The sequence below is a fragment of the Protomyctophum bolini genome, assembly GCF_963924005.1.
Source record: "Protomyctophum bolini genome assembly, chromosome: 18".
In the NCBI taxonomy this organism is placed as follows: domain Eukaryota; kingdom Metazoa; phylum Chordata; class Actinopteri; order Myctophiformes; family Myctophidae; genus Protomyctophum; species Protomyctophum bolini.
Window position 1 is genome coordinate 39,312,259 of NC_137879.1, and position 14,420 is coordinate 39,326,678.

Below are 14,420 nucleotides of genomic sequence, written 5' to 3' on the forward strand. Positions count from 1 at the left end.
GTATGGCATCGCGACACGTTGTGAGCTTGTAGATCGGCCATTTTCAAATGGCTGAAATGTATATAGCCTATAGGGTTGAAGTGGTATATGTTTTCTTTAGTTTTTAATCTTTTTTTTATATCCCAAGATTTTGTAACCCATTTCTCACCCCTGTGTCAAGTATCTATTGTGGTCCTGGGCTCTATACACACCCTCCGCCAACCTGGGGAGAGCAACGGACTTTGAACTCATGCTTCCTTCATGCATGAGTGTCCAAGTTGCTCCTTTACACCTGACAGGGAGGAGTTTCCCTGTTTGGACGTATAGCGCGTGGAAGGAACACGTTAGTCCAACCAGTTCCTTTCCCCTCCATCAGGCGCCCCGGCTGGCCAGGGGGAGGCAGTTTAGAGACCTGGATTACGGCATGTTTTTTTGTGAGGGTACCTACCCTAGGGGACACGGGGAGAACATGTGAGGGTACCTACCCTAGGGGACACGGGGAGAACATGTGTGGGTACCTACTGACACGGGGAGAACATGTGAGGGTACCTACCCTAGGGGACACGGGGAGAACATGAGATGTATACCTACCCTAGGGGACATGGGGAGAACATGTGAGGGTACCTACCCTAGGGGACACGGGGAGAACATGTGTGGGTACCTACCCTAGGGGACACGGGGAGAACATGTGTGGGTACCTACTGACACGGGGAGAACATGCAAACTCCACACAGAAAGGCCCTTTCACCAATCCCGCCTCGGGTATGGGCACTGATGGGGAGAGAACATGCCCACAGCGTCCCCAGCGTAAAGTTTTCAAATAATTGTAATTGAGTAAAAGTAAAAATAAAAATGGCTCTGAGATGCAGTGGAGTAGCAGTAAAAGTACTGGAGATTGAACCTTTATTGTACTTAAGTACGGTACATACAGTACTTGAGTAAATGTACTTAGTTACTTTCCACCAGAGCTTGTGACAGGAAGAGCTTCCAGATGGTTCGGGTTAGACGCTGTTGGGTCCTGCCTCGTAGTGGAAGTGTCATGTGATTTGTGACATAATGGTTTCCGGCTTTGATTCTCGTAAAGAAGAACATACACTTTTTGGTGTCTGGAGTTTAATTCATTTTATAGTTGAGTTTGAGGCAGAGTTTAGTTGAGTTGACAAGACGTAATTTATGGCCCTTACGGGGTGGGTCCGTTTGCTAATGAAGGCTCTGGTCCAACAGAGTCAGGGTGTCGGCTCATTGGAAACACTCTGCTACCCCAGTGGGTCTCAAACTGTCCCGGAGTGGAGGCCCTGTACAGGTCTGTGACTCTGAGTGTGTGGACCCTTACGGGTCAATGACAGTGTCAGTATTTAGTTGGTTGGACAGACAGTCCTGTGTCAGTAGGTTGGACAGACAGACAGACAGACAGACAGACAGACAGACAGACAGACAGACAGACAGACAGACAGACAGACAGACAGACAGACAGACAGACAGACAGACAGTCCTGTGTCAGTAGGTTGGACAGACAGACAGACAGACAGACAGACAAACAGACAGACAGTCCTGTGTCAGTAGGTTGGACAGACAGACAGACAGACAGACAGACAGACAGACAGACAGACAGACAGACAGACAGACAGTCCTGTGTCAGTATGTTGGACAGACAGACAGACAGACAGACAGACAGACAGACAGTCCTGTGTCAGTAGGTTGATTTATGGCCTCTCTGTAAAGCCCTGGCTCTGCTTATCTCTCATGGGGTGTCGTTCACATGCTGCTATAGCGCTGTGCTGTGCACGCACGCACGCACGCACGCACGCACGCACGCACGCACGCAAATGCATGAAACATGACGGTGACGGAATGACAATCTCCGGTATGCGTCAACAACCTTGACATCGTCATCTGTATCGCATTCATGCATGCATTAACCCTTGAAGACCACGAGGCTGGTTCTACAAAGAAATCTGTAGTTCTCAACACTTTCAGGATGTTTAAAAAAAATAAATCACGCTTAGCAGATGTACGAGCTTGAAGATCTGCTGTTTTTGAGTAGCCAACGGTGCAATTTAAAATGACACGGATGCATTCCCAGGTGGAATGCGCGCACGCACACACACATGCACATATACAAACCCACGCTCACATTTGCGCGAGACTGGACATGCATATTTCTTGGGTTATGCAACGGCTCCATATGTCTTGGTTTTATTATCCATACTTTTTATCTCTTCCACACACACACACACACACACACACACACACACACACACACACTCACATCTGTTTTCTGCCGCTTTCAAGTGCTCTTTGGGGGTATTTATAATCCTCTTTTAAGTTTTTAGTTTTGACCGTTGCTGAGATGCGTCACGTGCACTAATAGTCCTAATAGATACACCCGCAAGGGTAATAAACGGGATGTCTGTCTGTCTGTCTGTCTGTCTGTCTGTCTGTCTGTCTGTCTGTCTGTCTGTCTGTCTGTCTGTCTGTCTGTCTGTCTGTCTGTCTGTCTGTCTGTCTGTCCGTCCGTCCGTCCGTCCGTCCGTCCGTCCGTCCGTCCGTCCGTCCGTCCGTCCGTCCGTCCGTCCGTCCGTCCGTCCGTCCGTCCGTCCGTCCGTCCGTCCGTCCGTCCGTCCGTCCGTCCGTCCGTCCGTCCGTCCGTCCGTCCGTCCGTCCGTCCGTCCGTCCGTCCGTCCGTCCGTCCGTCTGTCCGTCTGTCTGTCTGTCACAGCGACATCTCAGACGGTCTTGATGCCATTCATAGAATCTTTGCCAGCGCTACGGATCATTAGACAGATATCGAGGGCTCTGTGCACACCTGCCATTTTGGAAACAACTTGGGCCCCTTCCCTACTTCCTTTACAGGCGTCACCGATGACACTAATGAAGGCTCATTAGTCAAACAGAGTCAGGGTGCTGCTATTGTGGACAGCATGTGTTTGGTTCACTCTGCTACCCCAGTGGGTCTCAAACTGTCCCTGAGTGGGTTTCAAATGACCCTGTACAGGCCTGTAACTCTGAGAGTGTACGAATGGAACCAAATGGACCCTTACGGGTCTGCTATATCTTCAAAAGAAGATTATAGAGAGAGATTTGTATACATTTTGTCACCAGAAACGTTTACATGTCGGGAGCGATGCTAGACACAAAGTCACAAGCGACACACCCTCATGTGTCAATGTGCCGAACGGATAAATCAGAGTCGACTTCTTAGTTGACACTTGAAGGGTCTCTCACTTGATTCAAAGAGGTGTTTTCATTTAGTTTTTGCCAGAGTTGCTGCAACACGAGGCGGACAGATTATTGAGAGTTCTCCTCAGGTCACCCTCGGTATAATGAAAAGAGAGAGGTGTCCTGCGCTCATTTCCTCTGTGCTTTTGAAATACAACTATTACACGAGCTGGAAAACGGCCTAAAGCCCGCTGGCCTGGCCGGGCCTGGCCTGGCCTGTCCTGGCCTGGGGGGAAATGTTTTGGCAAGTTCCTAACAAAACCGCAAAATGTGACTTGCGTAGGCAACGCTGTGAGAGAGAGAGGGGAGTAGCGGGGAGAGAGATAGAGAGATAGAGAGAGAGAGAGAGAGAGAGAGAGAGAGAGAGAGAGAGAGAGAGAGAGACGAAGACTTCTCTAGAATAAGCATTACGTCATGGAACCTTTTGGCATTTCCAAATCCAGCAGAATGGGACGGCTGTCATCAAATGAGAGAGCAGCAGAGAGCGGGATGTGCATGATCTCTGTACAGTACATCTATGCTGTATGGATGGACACACACTAAGGCTGTCCCAGAACATTCGGGGGTTTCAATGTTCGCTCGTTAAGGTTGGCACTCGAATCTTAATTAATGGGCTTGAACCATTCGTTTTTTATTTTTTTATTTTTTTATATTAAATAATGTATTATTATTATTATTATTATTATTTTACTCGAAAATATGCGATATGCATAATAAGAGTATACTATGTTCATGTTGTGTTTACAATAATTTGCTTGACAGCAGAAGAGACACAGTGACACACACGCACACGCACGCACGCACACACACACACACACACACACACACACACACTCAATGCGCTTCTGAGAGCCTACACAGGTGGAACAAATTAATGAACGAGAGACAGCTAACGAGCAAGCTACACTCTCGTCAGCTGCCTGCGAGCAAGCTTAAGCCCAACACACACCGGGTGCGCAGTTATTGAAAATAACGGAGGCGGCTGTTTTGACGCGGGGCGTTCGCAGACGGTGTGTGAGGCCCTTTACAGAGACATTGGGCAGCATTTTTGGTCTGACAAAAAATATGGACAGTCGTACAGGTACTCACAATTACCATGTTTTGGGGGCTGCTTGAGAATTCAACTCATGTCTCATTTTTATGGAATGATGAGCTCGCATATCAGCTGGTTTTCGCGGAGCACATGTGTGTGTGTGTGTGTGTGTGTGTGTGTGTGTGTGTGTGTGTGTGTGTGTGTGTGTGTGTGTGTGTGTGTGTGTGTGTTGGGAGAGACGAGAGAGATTGATAAAGAGTGGGCGCTGCGCTCTTCAGCGCTGCGCTAATCATGATGTTCAAGGCGGATATCTCGTGTTTCGAATTGCAGCCTGGTTAAAAGCACTCGGAGAAATGAATTAATTAGAAACAAATGGTCCGGATGTTCGCTCGGAAATTCCTGCCGAAGTTCGAGTCCTAAAAACAGGGCTAGGGTACAGCCTTAACACACACGGATACATGCAGAGAGACTGTATGTATCTGTGTTTAGCAGTGGTGAGAGAGGTGCTGTCAACAAATAGATTAATAACCTACTTTGTCACACAGCGGTGTCGTGCAAAAATAGTTCATCTAGAAAAGTATTATTGACACCTATCATTAGGGCTGCGAATCTTTAGGTGTCCCACGATTCGATTCGATTCCGATTCTTGGGGTGACGATTCGATTCAAAAACGATCTTTTCGATTTTTCAGATTCTCGATTCAAAAAAGATTTTTTTCGATTCTAAAGCAGTTTATTTTATTTTATTAAAAACAATTAAATTGAATTTTAGCATGATCTACTCCAGTCTTCTGGCATGAAAGCAGAGTACATTTAGTAAAAAGCTTGTATAATTGTAAAGGTTTTATCAACTGAATGATTTAAACACACAAAGGTTAAATCCATGAGTAAGAACATGTCTCATGTATTTAGCTTGCACAAATTTGAACCAGTACAAAAGTTACAAAATCTCTTCTCACTCAATACCAGAACAATACATTAGTATTAAAACAGGTGTAAAATAAATACAATTGGCAGGCTTAGCTTAGCTGGTAGTAAATGCACTATGCAGAAACCCAGGCCATAATGCATTGCATGCACAGGTACATTTGTAAAAAAAAAAAAAAAAAAAAAAAAATGTTTTTTTGAAAAATCGATTTTTTGAAAATGAGAATCGATTCTGAATCGGACAGCATTAGAATCGCGATTCTAACTCGAATCGATTTTTTTTGACAGGCCTACCTATCATGACATGGCCAAAATACGGATTGATTATCCATATATTATTTTGTTGAATTATCCTTCATTCATTACTTGTCATAAGCAATTACATCGATTAGTTAGATCTTTCTGTCGCGTCCCTGCATGAAAAAGAAGCGAGAAGCTTTTACAAGCCGTCTATCTTGCCTAACAAATGAATAATATCATCAGCTTTCAAAGCCTTGCATTTTAAACATTGTTTCACTTATCCCTGTATCTTGTGCAGCTGTTCGACTAGACCAGACAACACTGAACTAAACTAGACTAAACTAAAGGTCGCTAATCTAAATTCAGACAGAGTAGACCAAAGCAAACTGAAACGCTGTACAATAAACAAACTATAAGCTCAGGTAAAACTGACTTTATTTACTTTTTTTGTATTCCCTTGGTGCAGGGGTTATTCCCACACTTGTTCCACGCCAAAAGACCCCCAAAATAGCCATAGCTTCTGGGTGCTGCCCCCACAACCCCCCCCCCCCCCCCCCCACCCCCCATATTGCAGCAAAGGGCTATTGTACGTAGTGCCGAAATGTCATTATTAGACGTTACATGGTTACCGACAGCCAGCTTGATGTTATGACGTGTGTTCCAGGAACTGATGTCCCAACATGTGCATAGAGTATATTAAATTATATTCATTTGCTCTGCCAAAGTCCTATACCTTTATAGCCTATAAATAAACCAAAGTAGTGTCTCAAACACACAGGGAATCACAGTCTAAAAACTGTTTGCCCCGTTAGCAACACCTGCACCTGATTAGGGCCAGGGTTAAATACCCTCCCCGTAACCATGGCAACCTAGGCCTTGATTGACAAATTGACAAAAGCCAGCACTAAATAGATCTATACATGGCTCAAATTGCTCTTACAGCTATAATGGGGAAGAAAAGGCAATTCACAAGCACATGGCGCGGCACTGATCGCCGTGAGCTCGTGGACCTGTTATTTTTGACAAGATACGTATATGACAAATATGACATGACCAATACTGAGATTTAAAAAGTGGTGAAACTGCCAAAATAATGTTATGAAAATAATTTGAGTTGACTTTTTTCTCTCTTTTTTTTTTTTGCTCCAATTTTCAATCCCCTCCCCCACTTGATGATGCCCTCCGGGTCAGCTGCCACTTTGAAAAACCCTGTTCCCAGAATGCACTGCGGCGGGTATACTCACATGCTCTCCGGGCTGAGGTCTCATCAGAGACACCTGGTCGTAACCGCGGCGAAACAGAGCCCAGATGGCGTCCAGTTTACCCTGAGGAGGAGGAGGAGGACGGCCACAAAACACACATTTAGGATGTTTTCAATTTAGGCATTTAGCAGACGTTCTTAATCCAGAGCGATTTACAGTGAGCAAGACCAAAAACATGCTAATACATCACATACATAAAAATAGTCATCATGAATCATACGTAAATAGTATAATGAAACTATGCGTATACACTATACAATCACAAGAACTCCTGTGTCTAATATCCAGGGGCGTGCAGAGGGTGTTAGAGAGGCAGGGGCTCTTTATAGCTAGTGGAGATGTGGCGTAACGTCATGGCTTTCTAAACAAATTTGTTCAATTTGCCAAATTCTACGTTCCAAGTTCAGGAGACTTCGGAGGGAAAAAAAGCAATTCTCCCGAATGCTGCATGCCTTAATTCCGGTATACATACGTATATGGATGGCATGGAAAGGAGGGCATTTGCATTTCATGGTCTGGAGAGGGCAGTTGTTTTTACAGACTGGTAAAAGGGCAGAATCCCCCCTTTGATGTCTTATGTGTGCACGTCCCTATATTCGTGCAATCACTGCGCCAATAAGAGACAGCCTGTTCACCTGTATGGGCGTGCACCACTTCCTGTCCTGTTTACCTGTATGGGCGTGTAGCCGTGTACCACTTCCTGTTTACCTGTATGGGCATGCACCACTTCCTGTCCTGTTTACCTGTACGGGCGTGCACCACTTCCTGTCCTGTTTACCTGTATGGGCGTGCACCACTTCCTGTCCTGTTTACCTGTATGGGCGTGCACCACTTCCTGTCCTGTTTACCTGTATGGGCGTGCACCACTTCCTGTCCTGTTTACCTGTATGGGCGTGCAACCACTTCCTGTTTACCTGTATGGGCGTGCACCACTTCCTGTCCTGTTTACCTGTACGGGCGTGTACCACTTCCTGTTTACCTGTATGGGCGTGCACCACTTCCTGTCCTGTTTACCTGTATGGGCGTGCACCACTTCCTGTCCTGTTTACCTGTATGGGCGTGCAACCACTTCCTGTTTACCTGTATGGGCGTGTACCACTTCCTGTCCTGCGGGGGCTTCTTGCTGTGGATTTTCTTGGGCTTGGGCTCGTACGGCTCGAACTCCTGCTCGGGCATTTTCACCACCGCGTTCTTGGGCTTCTCCAGCTTGGCGCCTTCCTCCGTCGAGCCTTTCCCTCCCCAGCGCACCTAGGAACCAGGCGCACACGCACTCTAAGAACGTCCCTTTATACAGTCTTATTCTTAACCCATTCTGACCTGAGATCAGATTCATACGGGGTTTCCACTGGACACACACTGGTCTTGATTAACCCATTCTGACCTGAGATCACATTTAAAAAAAATGTCAGTCGTTCTTTGAATTTTTCAAAAATAGCAGACCTACAAGCTCGTAGCGCGCCACTCGGTGGCGCGCTACGAGCTTGTAGATCTGCTATTTTTCAATAGCTAAAGCATAACATGATGCTATAACACCAAAATGGGTTCCCGTTCAGAATGGGTTAAACAGTACAGGTTTGTGCAGCTGCATGTGTCGTACAGCGGCGTATTATTTATATGCTAAAACTATATGAATCTCACCTCCATCCTCTTGATTCCTCCGACTCCTCGTCCTCCGTAGTACGAGGCGTCCACGGTGGGCCACTTCTTCTTGGGCATGCCGTCCTCGTCATCTGACGAGTCCTAACACGCACGCGCACACGCACACGCACGCACGCGCGCACACACACACACACACACACGCACACACACACACACACACACACACACACACACACACACACACACACACACACACCACCATTGTTTATTTAGTTTCACATAGTCATAGTCTTTTGAATGAAATGGTTTAGTGTTAGTCTACTTTAAGTCGACTAAAATAACAAGATTTGAGTCGACTAAATCTAGGGTTGATCTTTTTTTGGGCGGGCCTTGGTGTCGTCGTATAATTTAAATAATTATATATTATATTAAATTATAATTATAATTTAATAAAACATAAAATGGTCTCTTCTCCACTATAGTCCCTCCCTATAATTGTTTTTTGTTTTTATTTCGTTTAAGTCAGTGAAAAAAAGGTAGTCGACGAACACCTGGTCGCAACCAAACATAAAATGGTCTCTTCTCCACTATATAGTCCCTCACAAACATTATTAGTTTTTATTTCGTTTTTTTAATTAGCTTTCGTCAGTGAAAAAAGGTAGTCGACTATAGCATTTTTCGTCATAGTTATAATCAAAAAATAAACAAAACGAGACCGCACAGCACAGCTAGGACACGTGGGCTGTCTTCCTGTTTCTAAAAACAACGTATATACAACGCATGCTTACTGCACCGCATCACTGGCGGAAGTTTAGTTTTACGCGGTTCGGGTTTACAAGTACAGACCATTAAGTGCACACACACAATACAATAGTCGCCTACACCCACACACACACACACACACACACACACACACACACACACACACACACACACACACATACACACACACACACACACACACACACACACGGTTACACAGTGTACACAAGCGTGCCACTCTTTAACCCATTTAGACCTGAGGCTGATTCTAAAAAAAATGTTTCCAAATCCTGAAAAACCGAACTATGTCAGTGGTTGTCAGACCTTTTCATGTCAAGGACCCCCAGAATTATGTATTTGGCCGCCATCTGTAAATATGTTGTTCCAGGGACCCCCCCAGAAGCAAAGATTTGCAAACGTTCGCTCTGAAATAATATATATTCAAAGATTTGCACCACATTTTCAGGATTTTTCAAAAATTGCAGATCTACAAGCTTGTAGATCTGCTATTTTTCAACAGGTAAAGTTTAAAAGATAATGGTTAAAAGCGGTTTAAAGCTATAACGCGACACATTATGCGTTAATTCCTGTCCTAAATGGATTAAGCTGAGAAGTGCAGATCAGTAAAGTGCAGAGCGTGTAGTAGTAGAACTATAACCCAGGAAGTGGGTACGGTACTCTGTGTGGGTTGCAGTGGTTTGGTTTGGACTGATGTGGTGACTGAGAGAGCTGGAGTGGGTTTGTGGTCTCCTCAACCTGTGTGACCCCACAGGGAGTGAGTGGTTCACACAGTGTTAGTGCTGCCAACGAATATTCTATATCCGAATATAGTTTCGAAAAAAATAAATAATTAATAACCGAATATATAAAATTAAGGTTCGAATGAAAAATAATAATAAAAACAATTTTTTTATTTATTATTATAATTAGTTTTCAGTGCCATGGGTAAGCGTTGTGACTTGTGATCTTGTAGATTAGATATATTTGCCACGCGACACGCCGACAACGGCATACATTGAAGAATAAATCAGCTGCCTCGCACTCTTCCTAAACACAGACTATACAGCGCAGCGCAGTTCTGATTGGCTGCCTCGTCTCCAGCCATGTTGCCTCAGAATTCTTTGGGGTCACTAATTTGAGCATAACAGCGGAGCGCAGCTAGCCAGCTAAAAAGTTTCATAACGTCGGCAGCAGACCCACAGTCCACAGATAATAATAATGCAGCTGGCTGCTGGTAATTAATTGATTTAATCAATTTGGGCTTGTTAGACAACACACAGATCTATCACTCATCAATCTTCAATCATGAAGCGACTTTATCCTTCAGGAAATTATAAAAAGATAAATAAAATGCGTAAGGATGAAATGTGGTGCCCCGGCAGCAGCTGCAGCAGCAGCAATGCAGTGTTCTGTTCTGTGAATTAATACTGCCTCCGTGCCTCGTTTTGATAAGGCTGTGTGGTAGGATTGCTCATTTAAGAAAAATGTTTTACTGGAAAAGGGAGAATGTATGCGTTGTGTTCCAACTCAGTTTTCAGCAACAGCAATGGGCGGAGAGAGAGAGAGTTGCGCCAGCAATGCGATCTTAAATGTTATGTCTCAGGTTGTATTGGTGTAAATATAATTATTAAAAAATCCGAATGGCTCGAATTGAAATCCGAAATCCGAATGGCTCGAATTGCTCGAATCCACGTGGGTTTTTAAAACGAATATCCGAATCCAATTTTTGGACAATTACGGCAGCCCTACACAGTGTATGTATGGTTTGTTTTTGAGTGCATGCGTGTGCATTGAGTGCATGCGTGTGCATTGAGTGCATGCGTGGACATTGCGACGTATAGCAAAAATATCAAACTTACGGGCTCTGGAGGGGGTGGAGGAGGGGGCTCTTTGATCACCTGCAACACAGGAAGGAGACGACACATTTTACTTAACCTGAGGACTCCAATCTACAAATGTCTTCTCAATCCTATAACGTTCGAGAGACAATGTCCTGATGAAGGTCTAAACGACCGAAACGTCGACCTAATAAAGAGCACATTTGTTTGGCTCTGCTTGGCGTTCAAAGATGACCCTAATGGGGTTAACTGCATCACAAACAGCGTTGCGTCACTGTAGAGTCTCTCCATGAGATTGGTTTGAGCTGCAACCACATGCACTAATAGAAGCCGATCGGTCCAAAATGTTCAAGCGCAAACAGAGTTGGTCTCATACATGCCTATCGGGAATGACGTGCTTGTTTGCATAACAGTGTCTCGTTGCTAGGAGTTGTGTTAAAACCCTTGTCAACATTTAGGCTCAAAGCAAGCAAATTGAAAACGGCACTTAATTAAATAGCACAATCTACAATAAAAATGGCAATTTTTTTGTCTATGTAACGCAACCTTATGGCATTAAAATTGTTAACACAGTAAACAATGATAACGACTGTGGCGTCCCGTTCCTCTGCGTGTTAACGTGTAAGACGTAAACGGCGAGACGTACCACAGTGGTGCAACAGAGAGGTAAACCATATAGACAGGCCACGCGTGGTGCAACAGAGAGGATAAACCATATAGACGTACCACGGTGCAACAGAGAGGCCAGAACCACCACATGAAGAGCAGGGCCAGTAGGAGGAACAGCACCAGCAACGTTATCAACAGGATGGTGCCATCGAACTGCATGGGAGGACAGAAACCACGCATGCACAAACACACACACACACACACACACACACACACACACACACACACACACACACACACACACACACACACACACACACACACACACACACACCCACGCACACAAAACAGTTCAACTGATGTGGTGGGATTCAATCCCATGGCTACAGCGCACACGTGTTATTAGCAGGTAAAGGTTCTTCTTAACCAAACCACGGAGGGTCTTTTTTAAACGAGTGGGGGTCTGCTCTGCATGGCTGAGGCCAGTGCAGTGTGGTTCCCATTAGACCCATGAGGCTGTGTATCTCTTCTTGTGGTTAGACTTTCCTCTATCTATCTTGGGGGGTGCTGAGCTGTGTGGCTGTTTAATCACTGAGGCATCTTGTGGCAACGATGGCTGTGTGTGTGTGTGTGTGTGTGTGTGTGTGTCGTGGAGAACTAGTGACTGACTGACTACGACGGTGTTGCTCTGGGTGGTACTTTGAGGCTTTGGGAAAAGCTTGCATGGGTGGGACATCGGTGGTTTTGGCTCAGTAATAAGAGGAGTCGGGGGAATTGATCTTTCTTTACCCACGCATGGGAGGCTCGTCGGGAACATATGGTCTCTGCCAATGAGTAGCCCTGTGTTCTTCCCCCTTTAGCTTAGATGAGACCCTTTTTTTTTGGGAATGTGTGGTTTTAAACTGATAGGGCGTCGGTCGGTGACCTCATCTGTCAATAGTTCTTCGCATGTGGCCAAATTTGACTGAGGGGCGCTGCCATTGGATTGTTTTTCGTCACGTGAAAGCAGGGGAATCATATATAGCTTCAAATTGACGTATTGGTTGTTCAGTTTGACCCACCAGTTTTGGAGATGTGTGGCTTATAGAGTCTAATGTCAGCGAGTTGAGAAAACAGGCTTGGGACGGTTCACTTCTGTGGTCTCTAACATTACGCCTATAGCTACATGTTTAAGCTTTTATTTCAAATTTACATGTCGATTTCAGCTCTGACATTTATTTCAGACATGCTCTAGTAGTATGTGAAGAGTCTGCCTGTGCTATTAACTCATTTTGGAGAAGGAATAACAGAGAAATTATACACTGAAAAACAGATTATTTTAATGAATGGAATTTTATTTTAATCAATCATTAGAGTGAGTATAAACTCTATAAAGTGCCTTTGATAATGCAGACTTGTCAGAAGTTTTATTGTTGACAATTACGTATAACCTTGGCTGCAAGGTCAAAAGCGCAATGTCTCCCCTTTGCCAAGCGGGTGATTATTGACATCTGAGGTTTCAACCTAATTATTTCATCAGGCACGCTACTTATTTGGTTTCTTCATTTCAAGCATAGATTTAGACATTACATTATCATCTCACATTGTCTCTTTTAAGAGAGAGAGAGAGAGAGAGAGAGAGAGAGAGAGAGAGAGAGAGAGAGAGAGAGACGAGTTTTAGTCGACAAAATCAACCCTGATACTTACACACTCTGTAGTGGTGATGTGAACGTTGCTGGTGATGAAGGACAGGCCTCCGTTCATGCTGACTTGGAGATAAATCACCCTGGAATGACACAGACACAGACACGGAGGTGAGACTCTCCACATGGTTGTCATTCATACATTTACATTCCAGATTCCAGAGCCCATTAAGGACGACATGGAGAGAGATAACGTCAAGGGCTGCAGGGATGGGCGACATTGAAGATGGAGAGGGCCACTATATTTCCACACTCACTCCAGAGGGGCCACATTGCCTATTACCGTCGTAGCAGAAATAGCCGATCAGCTATTTTTTGCTATTATTTGAATTGAAATCACCAGGAACTAATGTCCTATTCATGTTTCGGTTCAAAAAGTATTTATTTCAAGACCTTTAAAGCCTCGGACAAAGCCAACAGCCGAGTTGACAAATCATGACAATAAAGACATTTTTTTTCCCCGGCCGAACAAATAATAATAATAATAATAAAGAAGAAAAGAACAGGGTACAACACTTTTTTCTAATTATATTTGTTCGGCACAAAAACATAAATAATATTGTCATGGTTTGTCAACTCGGCTTACAGATCTTTAAATAAATAGTAAAATACCTTTTGGAACGCCTATGGGAAAAATGTATGGGGAATTATTTCCCGGTGCCCTTCTGAAAGGGACTGCGACGCTCAATTAGTATAACACGGATGCACATTTCATAACCATATCCACTGTACCAAGACATCAGAGACACATGATACTATACCCACAGATTTCAATCACAGAGATTTTGAAAACATGACTAGTATGTAACGCAACAATGTGCAAACACAGCAGCAAAATATGTGAGCTGCTGTGATAGGAGAAGGATATCAAATGGAACACAACCACCCTAAAGACTCATTGCGTGTATTCCCGCACAATTTGCACAGAGTGATCTCGGTGCACACATTTGGCAATGTAAATGCATGTTTTCTCATGCCAATAAAGCCCTTTGGATTGAAATTGAATTGTGTACATGCATCCCACATGTCCCAACATGTTATTTACCTGCCATAGTGTCAACGCCTTACCTCTGGGTCCCCACGTGATTAAATTCACAATCCCGCGACAAAAATATTTCGCATGTTTTCAAAATCAGAAAAATGTGAGATTAATACTGCGATATAGCAACTCCAACAGTTGGGTTTCATTTTCTTTTCTCTTGGAAGCTTTCAATAAAACTTTGACTCATCGTGCTTTCACCCTTGTGGAATCTTTAGTGGGCCTAAAGCTC

The 14,420-nt window shown here is 44.4% G+C and overlaps 1 protein-coding gene across 1 annotated transcript in view; it reads right to left on the reverse strand.

The window, feature by feature from the left end:
- antxr1c (ANTXR cell adhesion molecule 1c) overlaps positions 1-14,420 on the reverse strand; it is an 83,819-nt gene that overhangs the window by 8,472 nt on the left and 60,927 nt on the right. The window contains exons 12-17 of the mRNA XM_080789561.1: positions 13,154-13,232; positions 11,585-11,680; positions 10,880-10,918; positions 8,298-8,399; positions 7,740-7,907; positions 6,642-6,722 (exon numbers count right to left, since the gene is read on the reverse strand). Of these exons, the coding sequence (XP_080645687.1) occupies positions 6,642-6,722; positions 7,740-7,907; positions 8,298-8,399; positions 10,880-10,918; positions 11,585-11,680; positions 13,154-13,232 (565 nt within the window). The remainder of the gene's footprint in view (positions 1-6,641; positions 6,723-7,739; positions 7,908-8,297; positions 8,400-10,879; positions 10,919-11,584; positions 11,681-13,153; positions 13,233-14,420) is intronic.